Raw genomic sequence first — 13,730 nt, 5'->3', positions numbered from 1 at the left:
GTCGTGGTCCGGTAATCTTGAGGATGGACTGTATTTATTTAGTAGTAATTGCTTGTATTTCGACTTGAATGTGGACATGCTCGTCGACTGTCGGATGGCCGGCGGGATACTGTTCCACACATCAGGTCCGGCATATTTGATGGAGCGATGATCTTTCCGGTCGATCATATGATATTTGGACGACGTGGACGCGCGTGTGTTGTACTTGTGCGCTTTTGATTCAGAGGTAAAGAAGTCATTGAAATATTCGGGGCAACGACCGCAGTGAAACTGATACATAAACTTGGCGATTTCTAGTTTCCGCATATCTTCTATGTTTCATGTTTATATTTCTCTATTTTCATAACTATAAGTTATTTCCGCCACAAGTTTGTAAGTTATGATTTAACTTCTTCCGTATGGATATAGAGTTGCTACGCAGATCAGGATTCTAGTGCAGTTGACACATCTGAGTTACAGTAAGTACACTAACTGTAACTGAATGGTATTACTTTTCATTCAGAGTGTATGCCATTTTCCATAGGCTACTCCAAGTCGCTTCGACATCTTCCTGTCTTGTCATTGTATCGCATTTTTGTGGTGTATTGAACTGATAAAATTGCTAATAAACCAATGATGATGATGAAGATGATGCCTCGTCTCGGCCCTCGGGCTCTCTCCATCGCCGAAAACAACCTGGGTCTGCGATTTCAAAGACTACTCCAAGTCGTTTCGACACCTTCCTATCTTTTTGTTGCATCGCAATCTTGTGGCTTATTGTTTTGCTAAAATTATAGATAACATACTAAACTGAAACTGAAACAGAACTGGAGGCTAGTGTATTTATAGTCGCCTGCTATGAGATTGACTTTGTCAGTTTCGTAGGTTCCTCTGAAATATCGACGACAGACGGCGTCGACGGCGTTCAAGTACGCGACGGTAAACAAAAAAGGGAGCGACTTCCCAGGCAGTGGTAGAACATCACCATTAACAAGGTCGATAGCGACAACACGGCGAAATAATGAACTTGCGAAGTCAAGAACACGGTCGGCGTTACCTGGTAGTCCAGACTGGGGCGGTGCATTACGCATCAAATAACCGGTTCTCGATTGAGATTTGTCCCATGCATTATTTACAATTTAGCAAATATATTTTCACATTCTATATTATGCCTTGAGTAGATCAAAATAATAGAATCCGCCGATTGCATTGTATTATCATTTCGTCAGCTTCGGCGGTCACAAAGGGGCCGTCTTTCTTAGTCTTCGACATCGTCGTTTGCGTCGATCAAGTCAGTCACATGATTCTCGTCCTGGCCGTCCGTCGTCATTTACAATATATTTACATTACATATTCCATTACGCAGGGTTGTAATGACTCGAGTCACGATTTTCTGATGACTCGACTTAACTCGATTCATTTTCTCAAAATACGGAACTGACTCGACTGACTCGCCAATCTGTGTATTGACTCGACTTCGGTTCGGTTTATTAGCAATTTTTATCAGCTACACTACAAAATTGCGATACAATGAAAAGATAGGAAGGTGTCGAAACGACTTGAAGTAGTCTTTGGAATCAGACACCCACCTTGGCCCCCAGGCGATGTAAAGAGGAGGCGTGTACGTACAGTAGTACACTGAATGAAAAGTAAAAGAAGATAGTATAGAAAAAAGCAAGCAATAAAAAATGGGGTGGCATATGTCACAGAAGGCAAGATCGATCAATCAATCATGTTTATTAATATTTCATCGTCTCAAAAACATCACAAGACTGCGATACAATGAAAAGATAGGAAGGTGTCGAAACAACTTGGAGTAGCCTTTAAGATCAGACACCCACCTTAGCCTGGGCGAAGTAAATAAGAGGCATGCACACTGCACAGCACACTGAATGAAAAGTAATGCAGAGAATAAAGGCGCAAGCGACAAAATGAGGTGGTATATGTGGCGGAGGGCGAGGTCGATGTTAGGTCGTGGTCCGGTAATCCTGAAGACTGGCTAGTATTAATTTAGAAGAAATTGCTTGTATTTCGACTTGAATTGTTCCACAATTGGGGTCCGGCATACTTGATAGAGCAATACGTTTTCTTGTATTCAGTCCTGATCATATGGTAGTTGTTCTTCGTTGAGGCGCGTGTGCTGTACTTGTGCTTATACTTGTAGTTGTAGGTCAGGTCGTGGTCCGGCAATCTTGAGGACGGAATCAGGGATATCTAGTACTTCTTATTGTTATCTTGTTCTAGATATCCCTGGGACGGAATAGTATTTATTTAGTAGAAATTGCTTGCATTTCGACTTGAATGTGAACATGCTCGTCGACTGTCGGATGGCCGGCGGGAAACTGTTCCACACGACAGGTCCGGCATATTTGATAGAGCGATGATCTTTTCGGTCGATCATGTGATATTTGGACGACGTGGGCGCACGTGTGTTGTACTTGTGCGCTTTTGATTCTGAGGTAAAGAAGTCATTGAAATATTCGAGGCAATGACCGCAGTGGAACTGATACATAAACTTGGCGATTTCTAGTTTCCGCGTATCTTCTATGTTTAGGACACCGAATCTCTTCAGCGGCGACTTGTTGGATGGATATTGGACAACCAGGTCCCTTCGCGGCCCTAGCTATGATACGGAGTACGTTATTATGTTGTAGTTTTTGCAGTGGTCCGAGTGCAGTTTTACTGGAAGCCCCCCAACAGAATATCGCATTGTAACTTCGGTTGGATTAAGGATTTAAAGAGTATTAGAAGAACCTAGGCAGGCAGGAAACCCCTAAGGCTATAAAACAGGCCCCACTTCGGTGATAAATTAGTGTCTATAGCAGCGGTCGGGAACCTTTTTCGTCCGAAGAGCCATATTGGCCCTATATTTTCAATTTTGACCTCCGTCATCGCAGCATCGAACTCACTACATGGGATTCGTAGTGGGCGTCACTTTTTCTCTGTAAAAACTTTTACTACTCATGATGGTTGCCTTATTTGAGCATGCTAAACCTGAGTTACGTAGATCTTTTGCAAGTTAGCCAACATCTTTTAAGTGTATTATGACAGTGAAATATTAAGCCATATGATATGGCTCGAAACTTAATAAGATAATTACCATCTATACAACAGATGTAGACAACAGTAAAAGTGTGAATACACTTTCGTCAGTTATACGAGATCGTAGGCTCGTCTTGATGCTGCTTTTTAATTTGAGGACCCATGACCACATGCGTAGGTGGAGCTAAACATGGTCACAAGAGCAGTAGCCTACATACGCATTGTAAGGTGTGATACGTCAGTGACGTGGGGTCAGAGAACGCAAGTGAGGAAGTAGGCTACATCACCTGTCGTTAGGATGAGCGAACGAAAATTATGAGACTTTTACTGAATATTGGTCTTTTCTACCGATGTTTAAGAATGACTAGATTTGGAACATTTTTGCTCCAAAAATTACGCAATTTGCATGTTTATTGTTCGAAAATAAAGCGCGAAAGGAGATATAAGGCACATGTGAGGCCACATATCAAGCCTCACCCATGACGGCGCAATTCATCATAAATAGCTTAAAATTTATAATAAATTTATAATAATCGAATGTAACTGTCGCATGCACTGATTCCGAAAATCTGAATATTGATCGACGTCTCAATTCTCAAATTATTCGACGGTAACATAACGTTGCGCAACACGCCTACACGTATCGAGCAATCCGGAATTTCGAGGCGCCCGATGTCGGGTGCATCGGGTACATCGGACGAGTGGTATTGGTAGCCGGCGCGAAAGCAACTTGAATTTGAGGATTTCGAAAAGGGGCCCCGAGCCCCTATCCCTGAATACGCCATTGTCTTGTCATGTTTATACAGCCACGACAACAATTATTTTTGCCCCGATAAAAATTTACTAAGCAGTTGCAGCAATATTGATAAATTAGGTGCAAAAATAAAAATTCGGCAAAGAGCAGTAGCCTACATTTTGCCCAAAAGAGCCATATATGGCTTGCGAGCCATAGGTTCCCGACCGCTGGTCTATAGGAACTGAATATGACTCTACCAGGGCATTGTCCGAGTCCAGTAAGACCCCGAGCTAGTTGGCATTTTGCGTGTTGCAAACGGGCTGACCCGCATGACCCAGATGAAAATCCTACGACTCGAGACTCAGACGGCCAAGACCGACATTTCATTGTAACGTCACAGAATAAGAAAGTAACCACTCTATTGGGATTTCATCTATTGGTACTGGTACTTGAAAATGTGACCAGAAACTGCTAAAATTGAGGAAAATTTATATATCATAAATGCGAACCATTCGATATCACTGGCGTAGTCAGGGGGCGAAGAGGGCAATCTCCCCCCCCCCTAATTTTTGAAATTTTTTCGTAAAATCAATAAATATTGCTGTATTTTGGGGCAGATGATTCCATACATGTCTTGGTTTTATTATCGGTATCCCGAAAAAAAATCTTCCGCAAATAGGCTACTCATAATTTCATAATAATTTACGTCATCTAATTTTTCGCCCCTACTCCGAAATATTTTCTCTGGCTACGCCCTTGTTCGATATCACCATACAGAGTTATAAAAGAAAAAGTGGGTTTAACAAGACTTTATACTGGAAACTGAGCAGTCAACACAATGACTTGGACTCGGACTCGAGTCATAATACCATGACTCGGACTCGAACCTCTGCTCGATGACTTGGACCAGGGTTGTAAACAAGTCACAAGGTCTCGAGTCACAAGTCAATCTCACTTTTATAGTTTTGACTTGAGTCAAGTCAAGTCATTATCTATTCTCCACCGAGTCCAGTTCGAGTCCAAGTCAGAGAGCAGAGAGGGTCGATTCCGAGTCATGGTATTATGACTCGAGTCCGAGTCCAAATTATTGTGTTGACTGCTCAGTTTCCAGTTAAAGTCTTGTTAAACCCGCGTTCTCTATACTATTCAATTTTATATTGATTTTTTTTTTATTCAACTGATGCTGATACCAGAGCAATTTACACCTTTTCTACGTTTTACATTGCTATGCCGAAACTGATACATTGATGGCTATATGGATTTGGGTTTAGAATAGTTGAATAAACGAATTTGTATATTTTGGGGGGTATCTGCTATTTCTTAAAGATTAATCGGATCTGGATTTTCTATTTTACGCAGCGAAAGTGATATCGAATTACGATTACAACACAATTAGGTCAGATAAATTTGAATCCTATAAAATAACCAAACAAAACGGGGCATTTATTAGTTTGATATGCAGAAAGCTGCCCTGATTCGGAACATATGCTTTCGAAAGAATGTCTGAATTCAATATATGTGTGCTACACACGTGTGGATCCATATTGGGGTATAAATGCGAGATTACGTAGGATTATTGAGCACACACAATTGGTGATAGTTCTGGTATACCGGAATAGTTGATCCCGGGCGCCGTTGTGGAAGTTGGTAAGGAAATATATTATATCAATTTTGGAGCTATATGCCTATAATATGTACGTATGTACGATACCCATGCTACCAAATATATCTTGCACTCATTCCAACAATATTCGATTGATTAATTAATTCCTACCCGCTAAAACATTATTACTCCTCTATACACGGATTCCATCAGGTGCGGTGATGTCTTGATGGAGATTACAGTCAATATAAAACGTCGCTTAGGCCTATATTGAAATCGACTCCCATATAGTATTTAGCTTGGAGTATACCCGGAGAGCAAAATTCCCATTACTAACAGAATTTAGAAATGTTGTGACACTGGTGACAGGTTTGACGCGGTCTAGCCTATATGCATTTTCAATATGCATATTGCATAATGATATGCATTCTCCCATTAAATCAAGCTGGAAGTATTTGGCGACGTGAGATTGACTCGAAATCGAATATTTTGAGATGGCTTTGTCCTGATTTAAGTCACTCTAACTCTAACTTGACTTGACATTTTAGAAAAGACTTTACTTTTCTCCAGACAACGTGCGGGGTGACTCGGAATGACTTGCAATTAGGAGAGAGAAAGTTGATCTCGACAGTGATGCAGGCGATCATACATTAAAGAAGAATCGTTGCAATGAAGTTTACATGCAATGACTGTCAAAGCTCATGGCTTATCAAAGTTAATGTAGAAATCATGACTCGTATACATAAATTTATACATTTATTGTAGTTTCGATTTTAGTCGATATAGAAGTGCAAATAAAATTCGTCATATATCTTTCTGCTCGGGAAACGAGGTCGGTCCTGATTGAAATGCAGCTTCACACGTGGCTCATTTCGTTACTGTAAATTGTAGATACAGACGGCAGGAATCCATCATCCTTCATCCATTTTTCAGCTGGATCTGACACAGGATTATGCACGAAATATTATATAGTAAAAGAATTCGGGGCGATCTCACACACAACAATGTTCTAACTATATGATATCGGAATAAGCAATTCATTATTGGAGTTGTGGCGCGATTTTCAATTTCCTTACAATTAATACATCTACCCCAAGGGGGCGCGCAACCCAATCAACGAACCAATGAAAATAGAGACTAGATCTTCCGTGATATGTGTCAATCACAGACGTTTGGTTTCACGAGAACGTATCATATTCCATTTCTCGCACGCGCAACATATCTGAAGAAACGTATTCCTCGATACGGGTGAAAAAGTTTTAATCAGCCGTTGAATTTCCCAACAATCCCACGTGAAACCCACGCATCGCTCGCGCGAACTCCATATACGCACGTTCCTGATTAAGATATATGCCGTTATACACATCGCTGTTGTTGCCACGCTAATGTATGACACTACAAGATGTTCTGATGTCTCAGCAGCACACGATGATTTTATGCCTAATGCTCTTGCTTGAAGAGGAACTAGCACGGACGAGTTGTATACAACGTTCAACCTATCACAGTGTGTTGCTACCAAGACTTTGGATTTTATCATACTCTTGCAGATCGACTACAAAATAAATTATTGGGCAACTATTTAAGAAAGGAATCCAGCTTGAAAGTGACCATGGTCGTATGTTAATGTCGAAATCTGACGCTTCTCGCAGTCGATCTGATACTAACTCAGTCGACTGAGTTTTCATAGAGTAGTTGGAATCTCATAGCATTGGTTTATTGGTTTTAGGTATCAGCAATTCGCGGAGCGTACTTGTATAAGAACGAAGGAAATTCCCATGGCGTCTTACATTTCCGTTGAAATTCAGTAGACGTCGTGACGTCAATGGTTGGAAAACGAATGGCCGTGGTGGGAAAATCAAAGTCACGTGGCTGATTTCAAGTCGCGATCGATGTGGGTGACTGGAATGCGGATGGAAGATTTTTCGCCCAATTGGAAGTGAAAGCGCATCGCTGGTGTTGCGTTACTATCGATTTATTTTTCGGGATGATGTTCCGTAACAATTAAATCATCAAAGTAAAGCAGTGACTATTTCACTCACTTCGATCCAACTGGAGTAGGGATCGGACAGATATGTAAAATATTAGTTATCAATATACGCATGAGAAAAGGTTATCACACTGCTCCAACAAGCCTCGTACTGGCCTTTGTAGACGTTGCATAGAATGAGCTATAACTTCTCATTGTATCAGTGCAAAATGTTCATGTGTTCAGCCTTTAGAAAGCATTTTTAATCTTCACATTAGAACCTCGTCATCATAGATATTTTCATTATTTGTTAACCAGATTACATTTCTGTTCATGATGTACCGGACTGATGTATCCAGACCTGGTAAATGTGGTCCATCAAAATCACACACACGCAAAGGGTGCCAAATTTCATGCGAAGTCAATTCAAAGCTTAATTCGATTTCATTGTTCAAATTACCATGCACGATACATTTTTCTAATTTGTAACCATGCAGCGGTGTTAGTTCACTGTGCATTCTTTCTGACAGGTGATTTGTTGTGTTACGTTACTTCAGTGTAAAGCAAATTGCAACTGTTGACTTTTAGGGCTTACGGCCTACAGAGATGTACTTCACGGATGCGAGCATGTAAGGCTATTGACAAATAAGGATGTCCTAGAAACTAGATAGCTGCTTGAGTGATTTTAACATCCTGATCTACGTCATTCTGAGTGCAACACGATGGATTTCGGATATCGAATAAATGATCAAGTAATTTCAAACGTTCGAAACACAATGGCGAATTACTTCAACCTTGTTAAAATCAGAAGCTCCTTAACGTTGCGTGTAAGGCTGTTGACCCTTCGTGTCAAAATCAGCAGGCTCATTGCCAGGAGATCGACCATATTTGACATCGATCTGTCCTTCCCAGAGCATACATTTTTGATCGTTTTGTACTGGTTATTTTTAGCGTATATCGATCTACTGATGAAACGATTAGTTTTATTAAGTTTTTAAGTAATCAAGTGTTTATCGTTTTCTAATTTAGGCTTATAACTAATTATTCGTTGAACTTTATCTGTTCCATCATCATTTACCTGACAGTACGAACTCAAGTCAATATCAATATCAACGCAGCATAGATGGACATTGTCAGGACTAGGTATGAAGGTAGGCCGAACAAAATATAATAGTTATTTCTCACCATTAACGGTGTGATCCATTTCCACTGGAATTCTAATTTGACAAGATATATCGTTTGCGTGTCCTGTCCAACTTCGTGACCTATACTTGAAAACGAAACCTGAGTTCGCAGCAGTCTGTTCGTTGAAGGAAAGGGATCTAGGAACGGCATCAGTGGGTCTTAACGGCGATGGTGGCTGAATCCACCAGCACGTCGGCTGGGGCGGCCTCGGAATTTCTGTGCTGTCCATGTATCTTGGGCTGACATCATCTGACGAGGAAGACGAGGTGGGGGATGGAATACCAGAAGACGTGTTCGACTTTGATCGAAATCGGTGCATCTGACTTTGCCTTTCGTTGCATGAGATTGGACTGCTGCTTTGGTAGATCTTCATGTCAAAAGAAAGGTCGATTGCTTCTAGGGAAAGTGTATGAAAACATGTCTCCTCTACCTTGGAGTAAGCTCTCATTTCACCATCTTCGGGTAACCCGTCATTCGGATAGAGGTTGCGCCATCTAATGCAAATGGAATTTAAATGTCAAGCGACATGCTGTAGATGACAGGCCACTTTTCAAATTATGTAGAGGCCGTGGGCCGCAAGAATGTAATATCCACACAAAATAGGCTACACGTTTAGCAACCACGTTTTCAAATGTTTGCTTCATGATAACTCTGTGCTTTCTAACATGGGCGACGGGCATAGTTCCAACAAAAGAAGTAATATTTTATTAGAGAAATACAAATTATCATGATCATCAATTTTACTTTGAACTATGAGCTGCGCACAATACCTGACAACGCTTTTAAGCAACTATAAGGAATCGATATTGGGGTTAACTAGACACGGTACTAGCTGAACGACCTCGTGATGCTTGATCTTGTGGGGGAAGCCCTAAACTGTTTTCTAAGCGTCTCGATCTTGGCAGAGTCGTGGCCATTGCACGTCAAGGCAATATACCCATTCATATCATCTGATCATCCCTCGATGGAATGCTGCTAGCATCGCCGAAGCCGTTTCAGATAGTGAGGAATAGTGATGTTGGGCACAGGAAAATAGCTTGTCTTGAAACAATAACAGCAACATTTTAAAACTAAAATCAGCTCAATCAATCCAACTGTTCTTCCGAAATCTTAAATCAGATCGCGGGCCACTTGTTGGTGACCCCTGCAGTAGATAATATTAATGTATGGTTGTGTGTATAGTGACCATGGGTTTGTTTTCTAGCTGTACATTTGACAAATGAATTGAGTGGCTCTCTCTCGAGAACTGCGATAACCATTAAAACCAGAGATATGAATTTTCCGATTCAAACCTTATATAATAATTTTACACTATTACGTTTATCAGTTAACGACTGAACGCGACCAATATCAATAATACTTGATAATCGTTTATTCAACACTCCCCTGACAGCTTCAACTGTTCGTCGGGGACAGAAGTCACACCCCAGAGCAACACATTCATAATTTGACATAACCTACAAAGATGGTATAGTTATTGGCTTGTTCAATGTTCATGTTAGTTTAAAGGTATGCCGGGACCTAATCATATCGGGATCACCATAATTGAATCGGGTGATTGTATTTGCGTACAGTTGCGTTGATCTGAATGCTACAGAGTATAGATCTACGTGAATGGGGAACTTTTGGGAACTTTTTCAGTGTCTTTTTACTTGACGGCAAGGTAAGCTGGAGATTTTGCGATTAATGATTCAGGATAAATTGCTTGACATACAAGCATACTAGCCTATACTATAACTCAAGTCTACTAATGTAGCTAGGGGATGTAAATAAGTGTACCTTCTAAACGGAGGCATGTATCTAACTGGCGTTTTCAACTCTGTCGCGTCGTCGATGTAAAATGGCCGTTCTGTGACCGACTGGCGGAAATGTGTGTGACTCGTGGTACCCGTCTGCCTTGTTATATTTGGTACACCGCCCGTGGACTCTAAAATCTTTTCCAGCTCGAATATGTAGTCGATAGCTCCTTGTAAAGTGTCTACTTTACTTGGTTTTCTGCTGGGGGGCACCTGGGATGTTCGGAGAGATTAGATAACACCTCATCTTATGTAGCTTACATTTAAATTACCAATGCTATGAACGATCTCGGCAGGAATGCAAGGAAATCAACGCAGACATTTGAATGCGAATTTTGAAGGGAATTTGTGACTGTATGAATCAGCAGGTAAATATTAACTTATCGCAAAAATAGTATCCATGTAAAATGAATTAACAACGAAAAAAGAAACATTGAATATTTTATGTCTATGATACTTAGAACAGCTACGATTTTGCATCAACCAATTAAGAAAATTTCCGAAACTCACTAATTTAGTGTGTGTATGTGAGAGGAAATCTGATTTAGCAAAGTTCTCAACCAAGTTTATTTCTATCACTAAATGTAAGGGGTTATTAATACTGAAATAATACCAATCAAAATGTTTCAAATACACTTTTTTTTTGAGAATTCGCCAGGTGAGTTCACATAGCATAGAAAAAGATAAGATCATATGGTCATATGGAAGATGCTCTAATACTCCCATAATGATACATTTAGTAATACTTGGCCATGTATTAGTGAATGTAACGGTCTATTTCTGAATTTATTAATTTGCATAAATCCATACAATTCTTCAAGTATTGTGTTACAATAATACAGTGGTTCCCAACCTTTTTCGTTTTGTAGACCCCTTGGCCGATATTTGAGCTAAACCCCCCCCCCTATGAAAGATTCGCCTGTGTCTAAAAAAGGTACTTTTTAACGCACAACCGTTTGTTGACTGAGTAATATATGGCCAAGCATATTGAGATACGTCGGATCTATGTCAAATACGGACCGCACTACACTTTAGTAAAGTACCGCTAAATTTGACCTGTTTTTTATCGGTCGAGTAGCCGCTGATGAAAATTAAATCACCAAGTTCACTTGCTATGATCTCGAGTTGAATCGATGAATTTGGTATGTTTTGTCACGTTAGCTCATATGGTGACTTAAAAAGGTCAACCTTTTCACCAGCGGCCTTGTGCTGAATTCGGCATGACGTTTTCCTGTTGGTAGCAATTTGGTCGAGAGGCTGTCACGGGCCCGACGAAATCGTTTCGCGAGCCTCATTTTATCAGGGGGTGTAATATCTACGGAAGGCATATCAACATACACCTATAGCTTAAAATCTGCCAAAGAAAACATACAATTGTAAAAAACTAGTTTCATACTTAACAGTTCTACCATAAAAATTTAGCAAACTTGTGAACCCAGTATATATCTTCCGATTCAACTTTAAAGCCAGATTCCCCCTAAAAAATTCAAAATCCCCCCCGGTTGGGAACCACTGCAATAATACGTCATTTACAATACTTATATCGCGCAGATTAGCTAATCGTTGGCCATCGGCAACCCATTTTGTAGCGAAGACGAAATTTCTTTATAACACAATTCTCTACCATTGGTAACATTCTTCGGAGTCTCGCAAACCCAGAATTAAGATTCTTCACTCTTAACCGTTCCCTGGCATTCGCCTCCCTCCGCCTGGACACCATTTCAAACCCAGAATTACACGCCCCAAATGAGTGATCATCGTGATCTATATTCATTTCGCTTTCTGATATATCCACCAGTTCGGCTGAAGAGCAAATTTCCAAGGTTGAATAGATATATCTATAGATAAAAGAGTGTACCGTGGAACTTACGTTTTCCTACTCCATGTATGGAACGGCGAAGTCTTGATTGCCGTTTCCTGAAAACAGCGATCCCAGGAGATAACGACGATTCAATTTGCGATGTATCCATGGCTGAGCAATTTCAGTATAATCCGAGTACAATATTAAACTATGTACACTATTCCTCTATAAGTTCATTTGCTATGCTGTCAGGTGTCCACGAAGAGACACATATGAATGCGGGCACCGATACGTTATACAAAATAAATAGATATCAAGTACAGATATAGTATAAGTACAAGGTTTTACATCATCTGATCTTTCTACCACAAAAGACAGGTGTCGCTGCTCGCTGTAGTGGCGCACGAAGAAACGCGTATTGGATTGCGATTTAGAATTCGAGAACGAACAGATCGCGCATCGTCGGATGTACGTTGCGAAGAAGTTCACGCGACACGCCGCTAGTCGGCTAAGTTCATGTGTTCTCTTCAAAGCGCATTTCCATGAGATTGAATTTGCTATTTGTACACTAGGGCTGTTCAAAAATAATATTTTTTCCCCGAATTCCATCCATTCACTGATTAAATTGTCGGGTTACCCTGAAAAACGCTGCACACCAAATTTGGTTCAATTCCAACAAGAATAGGACTCCGCAGATCCAATTAAAAAATTTAATATTAGGGACAAATATCCACCAATCGAGAATAATCCGAGAACTATCAACTACCTCCGCTTCTAATAGTTGGAATTGAGTCAAATTTGTTTTGCATCGCCTTTGAAGGCAGCTCAACGATTTCATGGGGTCGGCAGAAAAAATTGATTTAAAAGAAAAATTTCTAATAAATTAAAATTTTTAATTGGATCTGCGGAGTCCTGTACTTGTTAGAATTGAACCAAATTTGGTGCGCAGCGTTCTTTAGGGTAACCTGACAATTTAATCAGTGAATGGCTGGAATCCGGAAAAAAAAATTATTTTAGAACAGCCCAATACACTCTTCTATGCACTGTATAAACGCGACACGGCATATCGCTACTTCATTTGCCTGTTCTGAAACGACCATTCACCTGATCACCATCTATATCCGTTAAGTTCTTGGTATTAGCTTTTATAACTCCCAGAGTTACATCAAAAGCTAAAGCTGTTATGGAGATATTGGCGAATATAAAGGATCTTGGGTATAAAATTTTATGCACCCTATATTTTTCTATATAGGTTCACTTGGGTTGTATGGAACTGTTTTTTATATGAATCTATCGACGGTGAAAGGGTGCTATTTTGCATACTTCTAGACCCGTCCTAACCTATTTGGCGCATATCACTATAATATAACAGAGGAATATGGTATTTGTTCGATGCATCAAATTTCATACAGCAACTCGAACGTCACTTTCCCTTTGTAGTTACGGAAGAACAGGCAATTTTCCTAAATCGGATGCCAACCAAAATGAATGATACCATTACCAATTTTTCTTGATTTTGCTCGAAATTGATAATGATCCGCATTTTCAAGGACCTGGCTAGTGAGTTAATAGGTTGATATTGAATTTTCTAGCGTTGTACATCGACTGAGCACAGATAAAAT

The 13,730-nt window shown here is 40.2% G+C and overlaps 1 protein-coding gene and 1 long non-coding RNA gene across 2 annotated transcripts in view; one reads left to right on the top strand and one right to left on the bottom strand.

Annotated features, from left to right (window-relative positions):
• Positions 1-13,730, top strand: part of LOC145444885 (uncharacterized) — a 208,776-nt gene that overhangs the window by 187,947 nt on the left and 7,099 nt on the right. The window lies entirely within an intron of this gene.
• LOC145445352 (uncharacterized) lies at positions 6,100-12,690 on the bottom strand. Its single transcript, XM_080323547.1, has 6 exons — positions 12,178-12,690; positions 11,932-12,110; positions 10,291-10,520; positions 8,942-9,005; positions 8,512-8,878; positions 6,100-6,299 (listed from the first exon to the last, which is right to left on the bottom strand). The coding sequence occupies exons 1-6, from the start codon at positions 12,275-12,277 to the stop codon at positions 6,217-6,219; spliced, it is 1,023 nt and encodes a 340-aa protein (XP_080179673.1). The 5' UTR covers positions 12,278-12,690; the 3' UTR covers positions 6,100-6,216.

This window comes from Botryllus schlosseri, chromosome 8 (assembly GCF_051294905.1).
Source record: "Botryllus schlosseri isolate E-star chromosome 8, Bs_hap1, whole genome shotgun sequence".
NCBI classification, from domain to species: Eukaryota; Metazoa; Chordata; class Ascidiacea; order Stolidobranchia; family Styelidae; genus Botryllus; species Botryllus schlosseri.
This window is presented reverse-complemented; position numbering and strand designations above follow the sequence as displayed.

Bases quoted from the DNA above. Each gene is read 5' to 3' on its own strand.
- LOC145445352 (XM_080323547.1), bottom strand. From the start codon at position 12,277: ATGGATACATCGCAAATTGAATCGTCGTTATCTCCTGGGATCGCTGTT. The intron at 10,521-11,931 runs GTAGAGAATTGT...CGAACATCCCAG, and splicing joins TCCGAAGAATGTTACCAATG to GTGCCCCCCAGCAGAAAACC. The intron at 9,006-10,290 runs GTACACTTATTT...CATTTGCATTAG, and splicing joins TACATGCCTCCGTTTAGAAG to ATGGCGCAACCTCTATCCGA.